The 21,583-nt window shown below is 42.1% G+C and overlaps 1 protein-coding gene across 1 annotated transcript in view; it reads left to right on the forward strand.

Annotated features, from left to right (window-relative positions):
* HMCN1 (hemicentin 1) overlaps positions 1 to 21,583 on the forward strand; it is a 325,430-nt gene that overhangs the window by 62,946 nt on the left and 240,901 nt on the right. The window contains exons 3-4 of the mRNA XM_073356688.2: positions 6,328 to 6,486; positions 7,251 to 7,373. Of these exons, the coding sequence (XP_073212789.2) occupies positions 6,328 to 6,486; positions 7,251 to 7,373 (282 nt within the window). The remainder of the gene's footprint in view (positions 1 to 6,327; positions 6,487 to 7,250; positions 7,374 to 21,583) is intronic.

The raw sequence follows: 21,583 nt of genomic DNA on the forward strand, positions 1-21,583 counted from the left end.
CGGCGGGGAGAACCCCGGGGTGGCAGAAAGCAATCTCCCATCCATATACGAGGAGATCGAGGCCCTGGGTCTGACCCCGGTCACCCGGGGGAGGACGACCCTATGCCAGTGGGCCTCGATCCGGGCGACCTCACTCCAGCCCCACTTTTCCCATGCTCCCTCCCCTTAACCGTTGCTTCCGCTCCCATGTTCGAGGAGCCCCTGGACTCCTCCATCAACCCGGCCGCAGAAGGCACCCCACTGACAGCCACCGCGCCTGTTCAGGCAATGGCCAGTGCCACGCAGCCGGGACCCGAGCCACCAGGGGCACCCCTCGTTGGTGTGGAGCAATTGACCTCCTTCCCGGGCTGGGGCCCTACAGAAGATAGTCCACCTCCTGATGCCATGGCTGCCAAACCCACCATAGAGCCTGCGCCCGGCATCGCTGAGAGCCCCCTCCCCATCCCCTCAACCCTTGAGCCTGATCGGGAGGTGCCACCATCCAGCTGCTTGGCTTCTGAAGCCCAGAATCTCGCCTCTGCCCCTGCCCCGTCCCTATCCTGTCCACCTCCCGCGATGTTATTGCCGCCCCTGAGGCTGTCTCCTTCCCATTTCCAGTAGATGACCCCCAGGGAGCGGCTTTTGTGTTCACCTGTCCCGACCCACTAGGGGCTGCTATCCTCCCTCTGCTGCCCCCTATTGCCCCAGGGTTCAAGGCGGGCCAAGTGGCGCCAGTCCATCAGGCTCCCCGTTGGGGGTCTGCACCCTGCCTGCCCGTCTCGGTGGGCCACGGGGCTGTACCAAGGGCCCCGTCGGGGAATAACCAGGAGACCGTAACCCCACCCCCGTATGCGCTGCGAGAGGAGTTGCAGGAGTTTTTAGAAGCTGTCCGTGGCTCCCGCAACAAGGTACAGCTTGTGCTCCAGCGATGGGGGGACTTTAATCAAATCCTCTGAGCCACGAGGGCCCTCATGGGGGAGGGTAAAAGGACCGGGAAGCAGGCCGCTGTGACCTACCAGCGGGTCCGCCTCTTCCGTGACTCCTTACTCACCTATGGGGTAGGTCATGGACTGTTGTGCGGCCGCTGTCGGGAGCCGCGAGCATCCCTGCCAGTGAGGATCCCCCCCAAACCCTCCTCATGGCACCTCTCACCATCGCAATATTGAACACCCAGGGCTGTAGGATGGGTCTCCGCAGGTCCTAGGTGCTCTCCTTCCTTCGGGAGGGGGGGTACTCTGTGGCCGCTGAAGACAGCTAGTGATATAACTGTTTGACACGAATAGTTGTTCCTTTATATCTATCTCAGTAAAAATATCACACCCCTTAATGATTATAGGTATTATGGTACAAACACTGTGTGTTGACCAGCCCTTAGAGAAAATAAAATTGATGCAGAAATAATAGATATTATTAGGTTCCAGGAATATCCAGGGGCGCTGGAACAGCAGGGGCCAAGGGGTGATGGCTCTCCCACTTTTGAAAGCGGATGGGCCTGGCCAGTCCACTTTTCGCCACAGGCCCCACAGACCTCTGCCCCTCCTCTTCCCCTGGCCCAGGTAAGAGCAGCCCAGAGAGCTGTGGACCCTCCACTTGCCCTGGGCGGGGGACATAAGGGGCAGGGACAATGGCCAGGGTCTGCTCTTGGGCCCCCCCCCCATCTCGGGCTCTCCGGCCCAACTCTGGCTTCTGGCTTGGCCGGGGGGCAGGGCCTCAGGTGGGAAGAGGAGGGGAGGGGCAGGGCCAGAGCCGGTGTGGAGCCTCGTGTGCCCCCCCACTTTTAGAAAGAATCTGTCGCCCTTGTCGGAAGCATAAAATGCCTGTTGAGTCAGCGTGAAGTGATGGAAATAGCTTCCAAGGGTGGTGGAGAGCTCTTTTTGTTCAGAATATCATTAGGTTGAATCATTGCTGGGTTTCATAGTCTTACTATCCAGTTTTTAGTTTCTCAGACCATTTTGACTTTATGAATTACAACCATGCAGAATACAACTACAGTATTTGTGCCATGTCAAGGATCCTAGAGCATTATGATATCAAAGGTAACTCAATCACTGCTCTTACTCTTCAGCTAATTTGCATGTAACAGTTTCATTGGTTGCGTGAGTAATACTGAACAGATGGTGGATTACTTGGCCTAACTGCCACCTGCACAGATCAACACAAATCTCCCAGCACAACCCTCCAGACACAAATCAACACAACCATCCACCCATAACCACAACCAGCATACACAATAACCCAAAGCACAAATAGCCCCTCACAGTAGCACACACCCCTCATTCACCACCCGCACAAATCTACACAACTTTCCCAGCACAACACAACCTACACACAAATCAACGCAATCCCTCATATAACACAGTCACCACACACAATAACTCCAGACATCACTCTGAAGCCTCCAATGTTTGTTGAGTCAGTGTGAAGCCATGGAAATAACTAAAAAGCACAAGCTCCTTTTGTTTAGACTATCACCAGGTTCAATCATCACTGGGATTCATAGAATCATAGAAAATTAGGGTTGGAAGAGACCTCAGGAGGTCATCTAGTCCAACCCCTTCCTCAAAGGAGGAAGAACCCCAACTCAAAGCAGGACCAACCCCATGTTTGTTACTATCCAGTTTTTAAGATCTCAACCATTTTTGGCTTTTTTACACACCTGACTTTATGAATATGGCAGTGTGACAGCACAGGCTTTCAGCTGCTAATAGTTATAGAAGGAGCCCCTGATTGTGCTTAATGTAGAGCCCAATAGAAAAATTATCACTGTTTTAATTAGAAGAGTCTTTTCTAATGATGTTTCCAGTCAGATTTTGCACACTAAGGGCCAAATTCAGCCCTCCTATAAGTGGGTGCAACTGTATTTGAAGTCAGTGGAGTTATACCAAGGCTAAATTTAGGACTCAGAAATGTGGCTAGTTCAGATAAATTCAGATATTTAATTGGAGTGTCCGGATGCTTATCCAAACTAGACTGAACCAAACAGTAGTTTCCCAGGGAATTTCAGGACGTTACGAAAAGCACTTTTAATTGCAATTTGGAAAAAAAAAATGTGTAAAGGAATTTTTCATTTGGAAAAGTTTGATATGTAAAGCTGCTCTCCTCAATCATTTTTTTTGTAATATGATATACCTTTTGAGAAGGCAGCCCTTTGTGTTTTCTGTTTCCTACTGTACTGGGAACACTGTGTATATAGAGTAACAAAGTAGTTTGACTATTTATATGAAAAATAAACATTAGCATAATAGAACACTTCACTGGTGTGTAACAATACTCTGAGAGATTTTAAGTGTGACTAGCAAGAGGTTTTCCTTAATGGAAGAGGACTATAGGAAGTAACCATTGTCTAGTCTTTGTCTCCACATGTAACACTCAAAGCAGAGTAAAACTATTTCCTCATGTTTATTTCCCCCCCTCAACTGTTCCTCACACCTTCTTGTCAACTGCTGGAAATGGCTTACCTTGATTATCACTACAAAAGGTTTCTCCCTCCTCCCCCACCCCGCTCTCCTGCTGGTAATAGCTCACCTTACCTGATCACTCTTGTTACAGTGTGTATGGTAACACCCATTGTTTCATGTTCTCTGTGTATATAAATCTCCCCACTGTATTTTGCACTGAATGCATCTGATGAAGTGAGCTGTAGCTCATGAAAGCTCATGCTCAAATAAATTTGTTAGTCTCTAAGGTGCCACAAGTACTCTTTTCTTTTTGCGGATACAGACTAACACGGCTGCTACTCTGAAACAAAGCAGAAGAGTCATTTTTGTTGAAGAGGGCACTTAACAACAACAGTTAAAATTAATTGGGATATACTGAGCTATCCTCTAGGATACACAAGCATTGCCAGGATGAATTTCTGACACATGAAAATCAAAAAGGGTTTTTTGAGACTTATTTTTCCCAGTGTTTTGGCTGTCTGCTTTACTGCTTGCTTTTCCCATGAAAGTCAGAAGGGACATTTTGGAGGGCTTTATAACTAGAATTACATTTAAAGAACAGGTGCACTCTTTACACTAGAAGATGATAAAGTATTCCTACTTTGGGAGCGTATATGTAAACAGTTCTTTGAGATTACAACCTTTATAGTTACTAAGGCTATGTGTACACTACGGACCTTACAGTGGTAAAGGGGACCCAGGCTGGCAGAATAGTCTGACTCAGTGGCGTCCCAGCACACCAGGTGACACCCCAGACAGTCACAGTGGTATAAAACTAGGAAGCTGAGACCAGCGGGGGCTGCAGTGTGGAAGTGTGAAGTTACTCTCAAGCCTTAGGCCTGTTCTGCATTAGGAAATTAGGTTGGTAGAGCTATGTGGCTCAGGGGAGTTGTGAAAAATCCAAACCCCTGAGCAGGGTGGATTTGATTTATATCACTGGTCAGGAAGCTCGATTTAATCATACTTTTCTACATAAAAGTGCATTCTTGTTGGTTGTAATAACCTTAATACATATTTTTCATAACTCAGAGATAGATGTATGTTTCATTTTTAGAAGGTATACACTATAAATTTTTAAACAGTAATATATTTTGAAAACTTTTCAGATTAGTTTTACAGCTATATCAGAAAATTAATGATTGTTTGGTTATTTCATTTACCAAAGGTAATTGAAGCAGATATTTATGAAGTCACTGGGAGGTGAACTATCTCCAATTCAACAGGTTAATCATTAATATTTGGGGGATTTTCTTGCCATGCTGTCTTAGGAGGAGAACATCACCAGACAGACATTAAAATTGTTTTATTTAACTAAAACAACAACGTTAAGTATTCTGGATTTTTTTCTTCAACAGCAAACATAATATTTTAACAAAAAAGCATATGTCCCTTGCGTCTCACATTTATCTCCAGATTTCTTCTCCTTGTCCAGATCTATTCTACCGCCAACAATCTTCTGTTCATTGAACTTTTTGAAACTTTGCACTTTTAGAGAGAGATAGGGGATTGACTCTGTGTACACAAATTTGCAGAGGGACAATAGAGTTGAGGTCTGTTATTCCTCACTCTATATATTATTTATTTTATTTTATTTTAAAACATTTTTGCTGTTAACAAGCATGTTACCTTTGGAGACAAATCCACAGTTTGAGAACTGCAAAACTAAGCATTCTGATGGTATCTTCTAGACTGAGCACTGAGTCCCACTGGGTAGATAGAAAAATTAACCTAAATAATCTATACAGAAGCCTGTGGAACCCCATAAGGTTGTGTCCATAATCCATGAACTATTGGAACTCATTTACAAAACTTTTCTTAAATGTTATATGAATATATTGTCTCATACTATAGAATTAGAATTTATAATCCCTATTCCATGATGAGATATTTTTGAGCTATAATGTATCTTAATTAAAACTATCTTTAGATAAAATGCTTTTTGATGAAAAAACATTTTATAAAAAAAAATCCGATTTAAATAAAAATCAATTTTTAAAAAATCATTGATTTTTATCCACCCTGCCCTCTCCCTCCCGCCCCGCCCGTGCAGAGTTCAGTTCAAGGTCTCGCTGTTCTGCTATTCAAAGTCCTCCATAGGATTGTCCTGGCTACCTGAGAGATTACTTCTCCCTTTATGTCCATGACCTCCCAGTACAGCTATGTGCCACTGGAACAATCACATTGTCACCAGTGAGGGAGGCTTGTAACTGCAAGAGACAGAGCTTTCACTGGAGCTGGATCTAAACTACAGATCTCACTCCCACAAGAGATAAGAATGATTGTGAAACTAATCACTTTCAGAACTAAACACAGAACTCATTTCTTTAACTTAGTTCTCTCTTGGTTGTGTGCACGCGTGCATACACATATAAAAACAAACTATAAACCAACTAAGCTATTTCTCCTACTCTCAGTTATCTAGGTGTAAATCTAACCAATGTAGCTAAATCAGATTTTTGCCTGGGTAACTGAGAACAGAACATGGCCCATTGTGTACAATGGCAGGTAGATTCTGGGTGTGGTGGGGGTAGGTAGGAATAGATCAGTCAGTGTGTTATGCATTCCTCATTGTTACTAACACCCCTGCTCAGACACGCTCTTGCAGAGGTGGACATGTACTTACCCTATTTTGTGTAGTTTGCTTGTTAGTTGCATTCTTTATTGCATTTTTTTACAACTTGACCATCAGTGAGAAGTTTTAAAACTAGGCTTACCCCCCCCCCCGTTTTTTAATAAAGTATTTTTCAAAAACCATGCAATGCTGTGAATAGAATAAAATAAATAAAATGCTAGAAGCTGGAAAAGAAATTGGCCTTGATCTTTCCGAAAAAGAAATCAATTATTATAGCTAACATCCATTTTCCTTTCTTGTGATTGTTTTTTCTTTCTTTCTGTCTCTAATTGTGAATAGGGTGGTGGTGACTGTCCAGAGATGAGCATTGGTGCAATCAAAATTGCTCTAGAAATTTCTCTTCCTGGTTCTTTCATCTATGTATTTACTGATGCACGATCCAAAGATTATAGGCTGACACATGAAGTACTGCAGCTCATTCAGCAGAAGCAGTCACAGGTAAGGAGAAGATTCATATTCTACCATTCCTGTTCATTTACCCATTTACTACTAATGCAGTAGCAGCATCGTCCAGAAAAACTCCTTTCCAGGATATTTGTGGTTTCTTTCTGTAAAAGAAGTCATGCTGTTACCATTCTAACAACTAGTTTTTATTTTGTTGTTTAAAAAAATTAAATTGGTATGACTAATAAAAAATTAACATTAAAGGGACATTAATTAAGGTAATTAGTTAAATACTATAAGATATTCCACTGCCAATATTTGTCTTCTTGGCTCTCTGGTCAATTGCATTGGTGTCTGTGGATTTGTCTGAGAGTTATAATACTGATTACTCTGGGAATAAAAAGTGCTGATATAAGCTATATTATTTCATCCCCACTTGACATGATTTCTGTATGTCTGTTTTCTTCAATCAGCCACTTTCTATCACTCAATCCTGATGGGCTTCGCCTTCCATATGGAACTCCCATTGAAAAAAAAAATCACATTGAAATCATTTGGAGTAGGTACAGAATTCAGCTGTGCTCCAAATCCCCTGCCTGCCTTTTTTTGGGGTGTACATCTCATTTGTACAGAACTCAGAGTAGATTAATCAAAAGTAAAATGGCTGTCCCTCGCACAGAGCAGTGAGAACCTTTCAATTTTTCTGGCATACTTAGCTGTTACGTTTGAGAGTAAGATTTTTCCCATTGAGGTTTGCCATAGGTGCTGATTGACTATATTTTCATTTCCTTTGTATGTTTTTCTTTTTTAAACCCCAGGTTGTATTTGTGCTGACTGGAGACTGTGATGATAGATCACATATTGGTTACAAGGTCTACGAGGAAATTGCCTCAACAAGTTCTGGTCAAATTTTCCATTTGGACAAAAAGCAAGTTAATGAGGTAATTTGTAGTTAATTTTTATGGCTATCTACTATATACAGAGCGATGTAAGGTATGAGCTTCCATTTAATGGCTCTGTATGCTTAATGGTACCAATTCTGGTTCTATTCCAACTCCTTTGTGCTGCCATTGAGGTACAAAGCAGACAGAGAGCTGGTTTAGCCAGCTTCTTGGGAATTTTACATAAGGTGAATTCTGGATGTAGACCTGGTGTATTGACTCTATCCCACGCCTCTGCCAGGCCTCTTAAGGGCCAGATTCTGCCAATTTTAATTATGTTGTTAGGACAGGATGGATTCCTGTGCTTGTGATGAGCTCCACTGACTTCAGCCTGCCTCTGTGGAGCAGCTTTCTGGACTAGAACCTTTGAGCAGTATCTTGCTCATGAGTAATCCCCTTGGTTTACTACTAAGTGAGATGATGGAGCAGATTCTGTTCTAAATAAATGGTTTTTATTATTGCTAATTAGAAGTGCTGGTAACCATAGACTAAAACGAATATTTTCTACAGAACATCCAGTGACTTTCAGGTTCTATATTATTACAAACAGAACTGAAATTTCCCAAATGCATGAGAATTAATTTGATGAAGACAACGTCACATGTTAGTTATTTGGGTAATTGAAATCATCTGTCAATGTTGTAAACATGACCTTGATTTCCTGGTGTACACAACATTCCGTCACTGGCTAGTGATTTTTTTTATTATAAACAAGTAAAATTCAAACAAAAAAGTTTGTTTACTTCACTTTGTCACAATTTTGTCTGATTTCATAAATAATGCTGGTGCACTGCAGTGCGCTGCACTTGGTTTCTCTGGTAGAAATGAGGTTGTATCCCTGTTCAGTTGTTGGCAAAGGGTTAAAAGCAGAGCCAGAGCTAAGCATAAGCAGACTAAGAAATTGCTTCGGGCCCTGAGCAGGTCCAGGGTGCCTCCTATTCGTTTTTATTATCAGAAAGTGCCTGTTTAATTATGGGGAAGCCCCAAAATATTCCTTCTTAGGGCCCCCAATGGGCTAGCACCGGCTCTGGTTAAAAGTAACTAGAAAGACATGGTTTTACATGGTTTTCCCCTTGAAGGGGGGAAGGTATTCCTACCTTCCGACTTTTTAAGGAATAAACCATGTGTGATGTGAGAGAAAAAGAGAGAGAGAGAGAGAGACTGACTGTTAGGACTGTGCACAACTTCTAACTTTAACTTTGCAATTATTTGTGTGTGAAACTTGGAAGTTATCATGCTGCCATTTTTCTTTTTCAGTAAATTTCCACATAAAGCACAACCAAAAACAGTACACATAAGCACCTAAATTCCAAACTATACAAACAGTCCTACAAAGCAAAATATTTCACTTTGTTTTCATCCAGCATAGTAAAATATTTAATACTAAAGCCACTGGTCTCATAGAACTAGCCCAGAATAGAAACTTTTAAAACAAACTTAGTGGAAAACATTAACAGGAAACTTCCTTTTTCAGAACTTGAATGTCAGGGTACTGATTTTTCTTGTTTGGGTTGGATGTGAGGGAGCTCAGCTTTGGCCAGTTCTGTAGATAGGGAACAGTGATATAATAAACATATTATTTTTTCTCTCTGCTCCCCTGGTATACCTGTTTGGTGTTACAAAGCATCAGACCAGTATTCAGAAAGAGTTAACATATAATATTCTATTGGCAGTTTGCCTCAGTTTGTCTATTCCTACATAGTGGGGCCTCCATCTTTCCAGCCTCTGTAATGCCAGTCACCTATATGGGGAGTCAAAGGAAGGATCCTGTGACATACCAGGGTACAATCTAGACTAATGAGCAGCTGTCACCCTTGCCCTGCAAGCTTGCGTGCCTTATGATACCTTGCTGAAAGAGTTCCCATCTGAGCTGCTCACAAACAGCTTTCAAGCATACAAGCCTCACCCTGAGTGGCTGGGTGCAACTGCAGTCTGCCAGCGACATGTGGGTTACACTTCAGCTCTCGCCAGCCTTGGTTATATTGCAGGATGACCTCAGCACATCCCCAGTCTTAGATTTTCCTCCAGAAATATATGTCCTGGACTGCCCAGGCCTCTTCTGGACAATACAAGCTATATTAAATCTATTATTTCTTTAATAGAAATCATATGCACATAACTTGCCACTCCAAATGGAGTTTCCCAGACAACACACTGGATTAGATAAAACAGTAAAACAAGATAACTACAAAGAGATTTTAAGTGAGCACTATTTATGAGGCATAAAAGTCAGAAATGGTTACAAGAAAAGATAAAAATGCAACGTGTGCCTAACTTAACTTTTCTTTGAATTTAACACAGTTTGTTTTCTCACCATATGCTTTTAGCAGTCTTACTGACTAAATGTCTGAGGTCAGGACCCCTCTCCCAGTCCAAAGACTGCTTACTTTGTCTCATCAGGTGCGGCAAATTGATTGGCAGAGAGGTGGGGTGTGTCTTGGGGTATTTGTCCCTCCTTTTTATCATTTCAGTCCCCCCCCTTAAAAATATTTCCATCATGGGACAAAAAGTCTGTGGAGAAGGATGTCCCCACTGCTTTTTTCTCTCACCTGTTTGAACTTCCTTTGTCTCCTCTTCCTGCTTGATGACTCTGTTTACTGATTAAATGCAAATTAAGCAGAACACACATTCCTTTGTTTAGGCCAGACCTGTTTGCCAACCTCTAATTGTGTAGCATGTGTTAATAACATCATACAGCAAAATCTTATATGTCTCACATATAATGTTACCACATCTATTTTATCAAGACAATATTGACCAGCAAATTATGAGTTTTCAAATAATACCTTACAAGACATGCCTTGTACAAAAATTACTACAGTAGCATGTAGGGTGTGAACACAGGGATACATTCTGTCACAGACCTTGATCCCAGTTCAGGATAACCCACCTTTAAACTACAAATATGAAATCTTATAGTGGATATTCAATAGTAACTCATTTCCCCCCTCCCCCAGCACTTTTTTATAGTAAACTACTGAATAAGGTTCAGATAGTGCTAGATTGCAGAGCATGAACAATCTGTGCTGGGGGTTAGGTTAGTTTAACTACATCTCTCAGGGGTGTGGATTTTTCATGCCCTGAGAGGTGTAGTTACGCCGGTATAACTTTTCAGTGTAGACCCTGTGCAGAGAAACAGCAGGATCAGAGGAGTGCTAAGGTGAGTTTTTTACAACACATTTGTCAAAGCGCTGCCACCTGTGCACGCATACCAAAAAAACCCCCCGCAGTACTCCATGCAGATCAGTTGGACCCCAGGTTCTGGCCCAGAATTTCTGCTTCCTCAAGGGACCCAAATATGCTGATGAGTCCACCAGAAGTACAGCTGCTAATAAACAGAATACACAGTGGCAATACATATCCACAATTGACAGCATATTCCTCAGATGGGCTTTAACAGAAATAAATGCTACTCTCCCTTTCATCAGTATAGGTTTGTAGAATGAAATATATAAATTTTAGAACATAATCACTGTTTTGGATCTATTCATTGCTAATGCTGAATTATAAATTTGGAAAGGGCTTCAAATAGCTGAATTTGAATATCCTGCCAAGCCAGTATTTTATTTTGTTGAAACTATTTCTGTTGCTTTGTCCAAAAAAACACCAAACAAAAAAACTATTTATAATAGTTTATATAATATATAATATATATTATAATATAAACTATATATATAATAATGTACTAAGTTTTCAAATCCACATCCTCATCCTTGCTCTTTGTATGTTAAGTGGGAAAAGAAGCAGTGTTAACTAACTAAACAGAAAAGAAAAACTAGCTACCAGTAAACACAACACAACAAAGAGAATACTTGGGTAGTTACCTAATATTTGCGTGGTCGCAAGAAGAATAAAAGACTATGCTGTATTTTTGCACTCCAGGGAAAAAAGGGCAACCATCTCTTAATTGAAATCTCTCCAAAAAGCCCACTTCTTCTAGAAAGCATTCCACAGTAAGAAATGTTGTTATGCTTCTGCTGCAACACTGGAAAATATAACCTTCCTCTTGTGCCTGAATAGCTTTGCCTATTTATTTAGGGCTTGATCTTGCTCCCGCTGAAGTCAGTGATAAAATTTCCTTTGACTTAAATCACAGTAAAATTGGGATCTTATTAGTATCTTAGGGCTTATCTACACTTACAGCGCTTTTGCCCTAGATCTAATCATACACACAATGATTTCAAGAGAAATAATTTCAAGAGAAAGATCAAATAAGAAGAAGGGGTATCTTTGCCTTGCACCTAATTAAATTGAAATTTTTTGTTCGCCTGCTATTCATTATCAGGGAAGCAGTAGGAGGACTGTACAGGGTCAGTTTAGTTTAAGAAGTCATCATTTATTCCTATTCATTGCATCACCTCGAACTAATAGTTTCACTCAACTTAGTCAAAGACTTTCTCTGTGTCAAGTGACAAAATTATGTTGGAGTCAGACTTCTGTCCAGTAAAGTGTTAAGCATATGAATAGTCTCATTGAAGAGCTTTGTTATTTACTGAGTGACATGCAGGACATTTAGGACTCTACAGTGTCAAAGGAGTGTCATCTTTTGACAAAACAAACCTAGTCTCTGTGTATTTGTAACCCTTCTGCCAGGCCGAGTTGACAGCAGCAAAGGCTGGGTTCAGTACATAGGGGTTCCCTTTCAACAATACAATGCAAAATCGTCTCGAGCCCCCACCCAGTGACCTGGGAAAATTACACACACACACCCCTGGGTGCCTCAAAGAGGCAATACTTCCCCTCTCGCAAGCACAGAGTCTTGGTGTAGCAAAAATCTTTAATAACATGAGGTAAACAACATAGTATTAAATTGGGAAAACACCACAACTAGGGTTCATAAACACAAACCATGAACCAGAAGACCCACCCCCAAGCAGATTGGGGTGTGTCCCTTCCCATTGGTTCTTGAGTCCAGCAACCTAAAGTCTCCCCTTCCATAGTTTCTGTCCCTGGTCAGTGCAGCCCCAGAGCGGTTCTTGAGTCCAGTAACCCAAAGTTGCCCCTCCCACAATTTCTGCCCTTAGTCAATGCAGCCCCCCACAGAGTTTAGAAGTTCCTCTGCAGAATTTACCTCCCAGCATGGGCAGAAGGAATGGTGGGGGAGGTATGGGGGCACCTTATGTGCTCCACTGCTCATGTCAATGGCCAATTGCCACGCCTCTCCATGGGGTTCTGCTGCAGTCTTCACCATGAGCCACTCCTCCCCCCTAGCCGCTCACCAATATGTCTCCAGCCCCTTTCCCCCCCCCACACTTAACACAGCTCTCAGTGATTTCAGCTCTTTAGTGATTTCAGCTGGTAGTAGGGGAGCCTCAGTGCTGGTGCATCACTAGCCCAAAGTAGGTTTAATGCTTAGACCTGGGTATCATGATTTCAGCTCTGCAGCATGTAACAAGACTCCTAATGGAGTCAAAATTAGCTCTGTTATTACACCGTGGAGAGAGGAGGGATCAAAGCAGTGTTTAGGGCCCTCACAAGGGACCCACACTACCAGATACAAATACCAATCCCTAACCTCTCTCAATTCACTGGGTTTTGGAACCCATGTCCCTTGCCTAGTGAGTGCTACTTAGTTGAGGGCAAGTCCCTCCATCATAAAATGCCAAGTACAGTTCTACTGTCCTTGATTCACATAACCAGGATAACAACACTTTACTACTCCTGCCCCAATAACAAAGATACTGGGGATCCCACAGCAGCCAAAGTGACCATTTGGACCAACAGTCCCATCATGCTAGGCAGTGTGTGCCCATGCAAGCGAGATCAGTCCCTGAAGTCCTTTTCCACAGCTCACCACTGGATGTCAGGGTAGAGCCTGTTCTGACTCTGCTTACATATTTAATTAGGAAGGAGATCCTCCAACTTTAAAGCCAAAACACTAGATAGTATTTTGATCTCAAAGTTAAAATTCTCCCTAACTTTCCCTTTAATTGAAATATTGCATTCATCATCATTTTCATGGGTAACTCTGAACTCAGAAATTACAGATTTGCAGTAGCACAATAGATGCTTTTTTTTTTTTTTTTTTTTTTTACTTTTTTTGTAAACTTCTGATCTAAGGGCTGCATTAGAAGGGAGCAAAAAGAGTTCATTGGCAACTTCTTCAAAAGGTCAAATTTTTTCTTGGTGGTCTAATTTAAATAAATTAATATTATCTGGAAACTCTTTTTGTATACTTCTTTTTGAACTAGTTGAGAGTAATAGCCTTATAATTTGTTTAAAATTTCCCAGCAATGTTTCTAATATTGGGCTTTTCTTTTATAAACTCTATTCTAAAATGAACACCCTTTGGTAAACAATTTACACACTTTGTCTCCTTTTCCTTGATAAGATTATTTTATCTATTTTAACTGATTTGTTGTTTTGTCAGATACAAAATTATTTATGTCCTGATCCTGCAAGCTATTCCCTGCAGGGGAAACCCCACTAACCTCAATGGGCCTTCCTGTGGTTGAAGGGGACTTGCCTTCATAGAGCTCACTGCAGGATTGAGGGCCTTAATTTTCTTTTGTCAGTTTTATTTTAAAAAAACCCTCTAATGTTCCAGTTATGATGGACTTTTTTTTCTAGAAAGGAAACTCTTTCATTAATTAATCTGTTATTGTGTCATAGTTTGTGTGTGACGTAGCTGGAGAAACCACATAGCTTCGTTACCACTGTGAGGACATATTCTTTAGAGATACTGTAAGATTCCCTTACATCAGGAGGTATGTCTTTTCTCTCACACACTCTTTCCGAGAACTGACTGACATGACACTGTGACCAGAGGTACAGGTCCTATGAGAGGACCTGAAATACTTTGAAATCTGCCGTGGAAACCTTGTAAGCCAGACCCGCATAGAAGCTATTGATGGTTCGAATATAGGTTTCCTTTGTAATGCTTTTGTTCTGAATAGGTAATACTTTGCTTTATGAAGGCTGGCTGGTCACTAGTTGCCCCTGAGAGAACAGGATGATAGATGCTGAACTAAAGTCAGACCTGGTGAGATGATCACAGTAAATTTCAGAATTCTGCAGTTTAAATCTTGGTCCAAAAGGAAGAATATCATGGGACTTTGCCCCAAGGAAGGTGACTGCTAGCGGCCTGAGTCCTAAGTGGGTGGCCTTAAGGAGGCCGTGAAGACCCCATTCAAAGGTGCATTTACCTTGAAAACAGTGACAATAGTTATTAAAAGCTTATTCATTCTTTAAAAAAAATGTGTAGAATATCCGTCCTTGTACCAGGGCTACGTTCTCTTATTAAAAGTAGAGTTTTTATATTTTTTATATTAGTTTCATACTCCATTTAGTTTCTTGCATATTTGTGGTGATTACAATTTTGGGCTTTTAAATAAAACTCACCTTCCTCCCATGCTAGCCTGCTGTGGATCTTGCATTTATAGCACGCTTTTCAACCAAATGGCACACAAAGTACTTTGCAGACTTTACTATTAGATTAGAAAAGCATGCCGTAAATGCAAGATCCACAGCACCATCAAGTCTGTGGAAGACTACATGACTTTACAAATGTAAATATATATGTATTACAGGCAGGGCTGCAACAAGCAACATTTATTCTGGCATTTCCTAACATCTGAGTGCTTGATTTTTCAACCTTAATGATATTTCAGTGCCGGTTTTTGGTGTATAATATATGCATATGTATATATAATGTTTATGGCATAATTTTCACAGTGCTCATCCTCTACACTATTTCAGATATTGATCTCTCTCATATAATGTGTGTGTGTGCGCGCGCACACTAGAAGACAATCAAGATTTTAGCTTTCTGTTCAGGAAGCATGGGGGAACTAGCTAATTAAGCAATTAAATAGTTAACTTTAAATTCTTGCCTTGAATGTTTGAAAATCTTTCTTATGACCCAGAATAAACACATGGGAATAGTCCATGCTCTATATATTTTCCAGGTTTCTGTATGCATTCCAAGGGTTGACCTGACGACAGGAGGAGAAGGGAGTGAAATCTCTGGAGAAATGTTGTAAATTATTTCTGATTTTTCCTCCATAGTATTAGTCAGGCCACAATTTGGCAAAATTACACATTTTGGGATTTTTTGTAAGGAACCCAAAGGGGGAAAAACTACTTTCAAAGTCGATTTTACAGGAGAATTGAAAACCACTTAGGAATAAAGGAGGGAAAATGGGGTCTCCCAAAATTGCTGATTACACTTCGGGGAAAATTATAATCAAACTGGTAAGTTACTTCCCAAGGTAGGACAGCTGGGTTATTTGATTTGGCTTTGATATTCAGATGTGAGCTTGACAGACTCACATATGTATTTGTTTAAAAATTGAAGTCCGGTTCTGCTCTGAATGCGAGTCCATGTTTATTGATGCTTGATGAACTGCATATCTAATATGCTAGGGTTACAAGTAAAGGTGGGTTTTTTTTTGTTGTTTTTTTAAACTAACTGCCAGCCATGCACCCTCAACTCCAAATCTGAGAATCCAAGCAGATTTTTTCCCCCCTGCTCATACCTCATCATGAGTAATAATGGTTTGGCAGGCCAAGTTCTGCCCTCAGTGACACCAGTGCAGCTCCACTGCTGTTGCTTTCAACCAGCTTAGGTTAAAAGGTTCACTAACTGGAGTTTACTAACAGGATTCATTAACTGGAGTTTAGTAAACAATTCTGATCTATATTTAGGTACTTATGTGGTCCCCATAACCATTAAATCTGAGCACTTCATTGTTCAGGGGTGGGCAAACTATGGCCAGGGGGCCACATCCGGCCCTTCAGAAGTTTTAATCCGGCTCTCGAGCTCCCGCCGGGGAGTAGGGTGAAGGGCTTGCCCCGGTCCCTGTGTGCTGTGGCTCGCATGGCTCCCAGAAGCAGTGGTATATCCCCCTCCAGCTCCTATGCACAGGGGCAGCTAGGGGGCTCCATATGCTGCCCCCACCCCAGGCGCTGGCTCTGCAGCTCCCATTGGCCATGAACCTCAGCCAATGGGAGCTGCAGGGGCAGCATGTGTGGATGGGGCAGTGTGCAGAGCTGCCTGGCCATGCCTTTGCATAGGAGCCGGAGGAGAAACATGCTACTGCTTCTGGGAGCTGCTGGAGGTAAGTGCCACCTGGAACCTGCACCCTGACCCCTTCCTGCACCCCAACTCCCTGCCCTAGCCCTGATCCCCCTCCTTTGAGCCCCTCGGTCCCAGCCCTGTGCACCCTCCTGCACCCCAACCTCTCATCCCCAGCCCTACCCCAGAGCCCACATCCCCAGCTGGAGCCCTCACCCCCCCCTGCACCCCAACCTCCTGCCCCAGTCCAGAGCCCCCTCCCACACCCTGAACTCCTCGTTGCTGGCCCCACTCCAGAGCCCTCACCCCCTCCCACACCCCAATTCCCAATTTTGTGAGCATTCATGGCCCGCCATACAATTTCCATACCCAGATGTGGCCCTCAGGCCAAAAAGTTTGCCCACCCCAGTCATAGTTATTAATGTATTGATTCTCACAACTCCCTCCCCCTGAGGTAGGGAAGTATCGTTATCTCCATTTTATGGGTGGGGAACTGAGACTCAGTGACTTAACTAAGGTCACACACACAGCCTGTGTAGAGCAGGGACTTGAACCCAGGTCTCCTGAGTCCTAGGCCAGTACCTTCTGCTTCCCATTCCTGTTGTTGATGCATGACCTAGAATAAAATCCAGCTTCATTGCTTAGCTCTGTTAGCCTCTGCAGTGGTGACAAGAGTCCAAAGCATTTAAAAGAACGCCCAGAATTGAAAGGACTGTTTTTAATATTAATTTCTGTACTGGTGGTAAACAGTAATTCAGCTGACAGAGAAGAGGGTGAGGCTACATCCTCCTGACCTCTCAGTTCTATTCGCCCCCACTAAAAGAGTCATTGTGTGCCAGCTGTTACAACAGACTGTCCAAGATATCAATTTCTTCTTATACTTAAAATAGGAAATAGCAGCAGTATCTGAGATACGTGGGGTAACTCGTGGTAATTGCTGGCTTCGTAATAGTGGTGCCATTTTTGTTCTGTTTATACATCACTTAACACAATGGAGTCCTGGTCCATACAAATGATTATTAATAATAATTAATAAATCAGGCATTCCAAAGGTGGCTTTAACATGTAGCTTTAATTCTGAGTATAAATGTCTGCCCTACTCCTGGGATCACAACCACATGCACAAAGTAAAAATCTGAGGGATTCAATTGTGACTTGGACCATTTGACCACACAAGGGAATAGGGAAGAATAAGGAGACGCTCCCCTCCCTCAATACTGCCATACACATGCTTATTTTCAGTGGACAGGAAGTGTCCAGAGTCTTGGCTCTGTCCCGCAACACTGGTTTAAGCCAGCAGCAAATTGCTACTCAACCGCCACCAGCATCCAAGGTGGGAGGGAACTGTGCCTCAGAGGGTGTCTGAGAGTCACAGTGCCTCCAAGGGCTATTCCTGAGGTGTTGCAGCATATCTACCACCTGAAGTGCCTAAAGCCACCACCTAGCCCTGAGTGACTACACAAAGTAAACTGTTCACAAAGTAAAAATATAAGAAACAGGCCATAACTATCACCTACATCCTGTAATTATAATATCAGCAGAGACACTGGAGGGCTTCAAAAATCACCTCCCAAATGTTAATATTAAATTTTCCCATATAACTATATATTTAAAAATAAAAGCAGATTTCACTAAACGTTTAGAAGCTCAGTGCCACCCTTTCCTGGGTGTCTGGCTGGTGAGTCTTGCCCACATGCTCAGGGTTTAGCTGATCGCCATATTTGGGGTTGGGAAGGAATTTTCCTCCAGGGCAGATTGGCAGAGGCCCTAGGAGTTTTTCGCCTTCCTCTGCAGCATGGGGCACAGGTCACTTGCTGGAGGATTCTCTGCACCTCGAAGTCTTTAAACCACGATTTGAGGACTTCAATAGCTCAGACATAGGTTAGAGGTTCATTACAGGAGTGAGTGAGATTTTGTGGCCGGCGTTGTGCAGGAGGTCAGACTAGATGATCATAATGGTCCTTTCTGACCTTAAAGTCTATCATTCTATGATTTTCAGGGTGTTAAGTAAAGTCTTGTGTTCCACAGAAGAAGGGTTTTTTGGGGGCTGTCATGTTGACACTTCATCAGTCAATCGGATTCTGTGTTAGCAGCAGTTCCACTAATCTATGTCGTCAGTGACTGTTCTTTTCAACTTGGGGGCAGGGGTGAAAGAGGGAGGGCAGGTTAGAGAGGAGTTCTTTAGAGAGGAGACTGGAAAATTCTACTTAATATCTTTCTCAAGTACAATAATGGGGAAAATGTGTCTTTGCAGAGACCCGTTTGTTTGGAGTAATAATAACTCATCCTCGTGTAGCGAAGCGAGATTCACCGGTGCGGCGCCTCCTGCTGGTTGTCTTGGGAATTAGCTCGTCCAGTCTTGGAGCGCCTCCTGATGCCCGATGTCTCGCCTGCCGCTGGCACCGTGTCCCTCCCGGACCCCGATGCCCTTTACCTTGGGGTGCTGCCCCCAGCAGTAACCCACACTCTGGGTTTCCCCTCCCAGGGAACCCCCAACCCTTTATCCCCACCTTGCCTCAGTGGCTACTGCCCTTCCCCAGCACTGCTCCGCTCCAGGTACCTTGCTCCCAGGCAGCTAGCCCTTCCCACTCCAGGCTAGAGTTAGACTTCTCCAGCTCCTGGCCCTCAGCCCTCTTATCGGGGCCAGCTGGGCCCTAATTGAGCGGGCCAGAGCTGTGGCTGCTTCCCCAATCAGCCTAGCTTGGCTGCTTTTAACCCCTGCCTATCAGAGTGCGGCAGCCACCCCACTACACTGTGGTTCTTGCTTCTGAATTTCTGGAGAGTTTTGGACAAATGTTACTTGTGAATAGTTAATACTCCCAATCATAAACATACTTTAGTACTTTTAGGGCTACATCCTGCACGGTGCTGAGCATCCTCAACTCCCAGTGATATTAGTTAGAGTTGAGGATGCCCAACACTTCACAGGACTGGGCCCTATGGTAATTCAAATTTTCAAAATTCTTTACAAACATGCTAGTTAGTATGGTGATGTGATATGTGCAGTATTAAAATAGCTGGATAATTAGAACTATTGAAACTGCACAACATGCCTGGTAAATACTATCATCCTAATTTTACAGATGTGCACATTGAGACAATGGAGAACATAACCTGTGACTTAAAGTCACATAGCAAATCAGAGATTATAATTTGGAAATTCTGGCTCCTGACCCTGTATGCAATCCCTAGACACATTGTCAAATTGTAGCAAACAAGTCTTCAGGGATCTACAAAACTTCAACATGTATTGAAAGTTAAGATGATGTTTCCATTAAGGATTAAAGATGGACAGATCAATAAAGATAAAATAAGAACTAACATGCAGATCTGTCCTGGAATTAAGATGAAACTTTGTAAATATTCAAATACCATTTTCCCCCAGTAACTGTTTTTCATTGCCTCTGCACTGTCTAGCTCCAGCAGGGACTGGAAAACTTGAAAATTTGCCCTGCACTGTTGTGAACTCTAATTCAGAAGCCCCCTCTGCTAACTTTGATGATTTAAATTGTTATAAAAATGATCAGCCTATGATTGATTTTTTTAAGTTGAAATTTTAGTCCTTTTAAAACCAAAAATAGATTTTTAAAAAGCAAGCATGCAAATATTTTTAGTGTTTCAGTTGCTTTTGATTGACTCTTCTAAAATTGTGTTTAGCTACTTTAAAGTCCACCATTATATGAGAGTTTAATCCTTAGGTGGAACTTGTACCTTTTAGATAGGTTTTAAGATAAGCATTTTTTTTATTTGTAAGGAGGGAGATCAAGGTAGAAAAGAGAGTCAGAAAATGTCATCTTACTTCTGTTTGAAGGAGGGAAACACAATTCTCTACCCTAGGGTGAACAGATATCCCGATTTTATAGGGACAGTCCCGATATTTGGGGCTTTTTCTTATATAGGTGCCTATTACCCCCGCACCCTGTCCTGATTTTTTACCCTTGCTATCTGGTCACCCTACTCTACTCTGAAATTCATAAAGTAAGCCAGCAAATTGATTCTAGTTGTCTCCTCCCATTATGCCAATATTATGTCTTCTATAACACATTAGTCACTGTATATTTGACATGTTACATGTTATACATACAATATTTTGTGTCTCATTGTAAAATGTGTATTTGGTATTAATCTTCCCCAGATTTACTTTCATACCAGACGGAATCATAATGGAATATACAACACTAACAGCCCTCCAACCATAACATTTCCAAAACTCCTAAGTGGCATTATTTTCTTGCATTTCTCTCAGATGAATACATATCACTCGCTGTCTGTACGCTGTGGTCTGGACCGCAGGGTGGTGTTGAGTCCCACGTTACTTTTAAGTAATATACCAAGGGCCAAGTTACATCATGGGGTGCATACATAATTCCCAATAAACTCAGTGGGACCTCTCCTATATGCCCTTTAGGTTAGAATTTGGCCTGAAGAGTCAATACTGCAGTAACGAGCTGCTGTAGCACATTTACTAGATGTGCTTAGACATAGCTCACCATCTACTGGGGAAGCAGCTGGAAAAGAGGGGGTATGGTCAAGAGTAGACTCTAATGGTTGAAGCACATCACTGAACATTGGGAGCTATGGATTGTACACACAACTTTTCAAACTCTGGCTTGCTGACCAAATCAGTCAACCCATCTGCAAAATGGGGTAATAATGCTTGAGTAATAATATTTAATTAATATTTGTACAGAAAAAAAGTGCTCTTTCTAGAATTTTAACACTTTCTGTGATGCCTTCATTGTCATTTGTTTTACAATACTTACATTTTCTTTTCCTTTGCTGAATCTGTTTTCTTTCCATAGCTTGCTTTTCTTTCCTTGCAAGATTGCTCTATATTATTGTATTTATTTTTCTCATTTTTAACCCATCTTTAGTTTTTCATCTAATTTCAAAACTTGATCTCCAGTCCCTCCCATGGACTGTATTTCTGAACAGCTGCACTAGCCAGAGAAGTAATTTGGCTTCAGGGACTAATGAAGTGCTATAGTAATTAAAATGAGAATTTTAGTTGTCTGGCAACTGCTTTATTTCCACAAGTAGAGATTGTTCCTGTTGACTTTACTAAGAGAATCCAAACTATGGTGTAAACAGGAAAGAAGGAGATGCCGCTCTTTTTTTTCCTTATTTTGGTCTGTTGCTGCTTGTTTATGTCTTTATAATGAGTTGAAATTCCTCAGCTCAAGCCATATGTGAT

The sequence above is a fragment of the Lepidochelys kempii genome, chromosome 8, assembly GCF_965140285.1.
Source record: "Lepidochelys kempii isolate rLepKem1 chromosome 8, rLepKem1.hap1, whole genome shotgun sequence".
Lineage (NCBI taxonomy): Eukaryota > Metazoa > Chordata > Testudines > Cheloniidae > Lepidochelys > Lepidochelys kempii.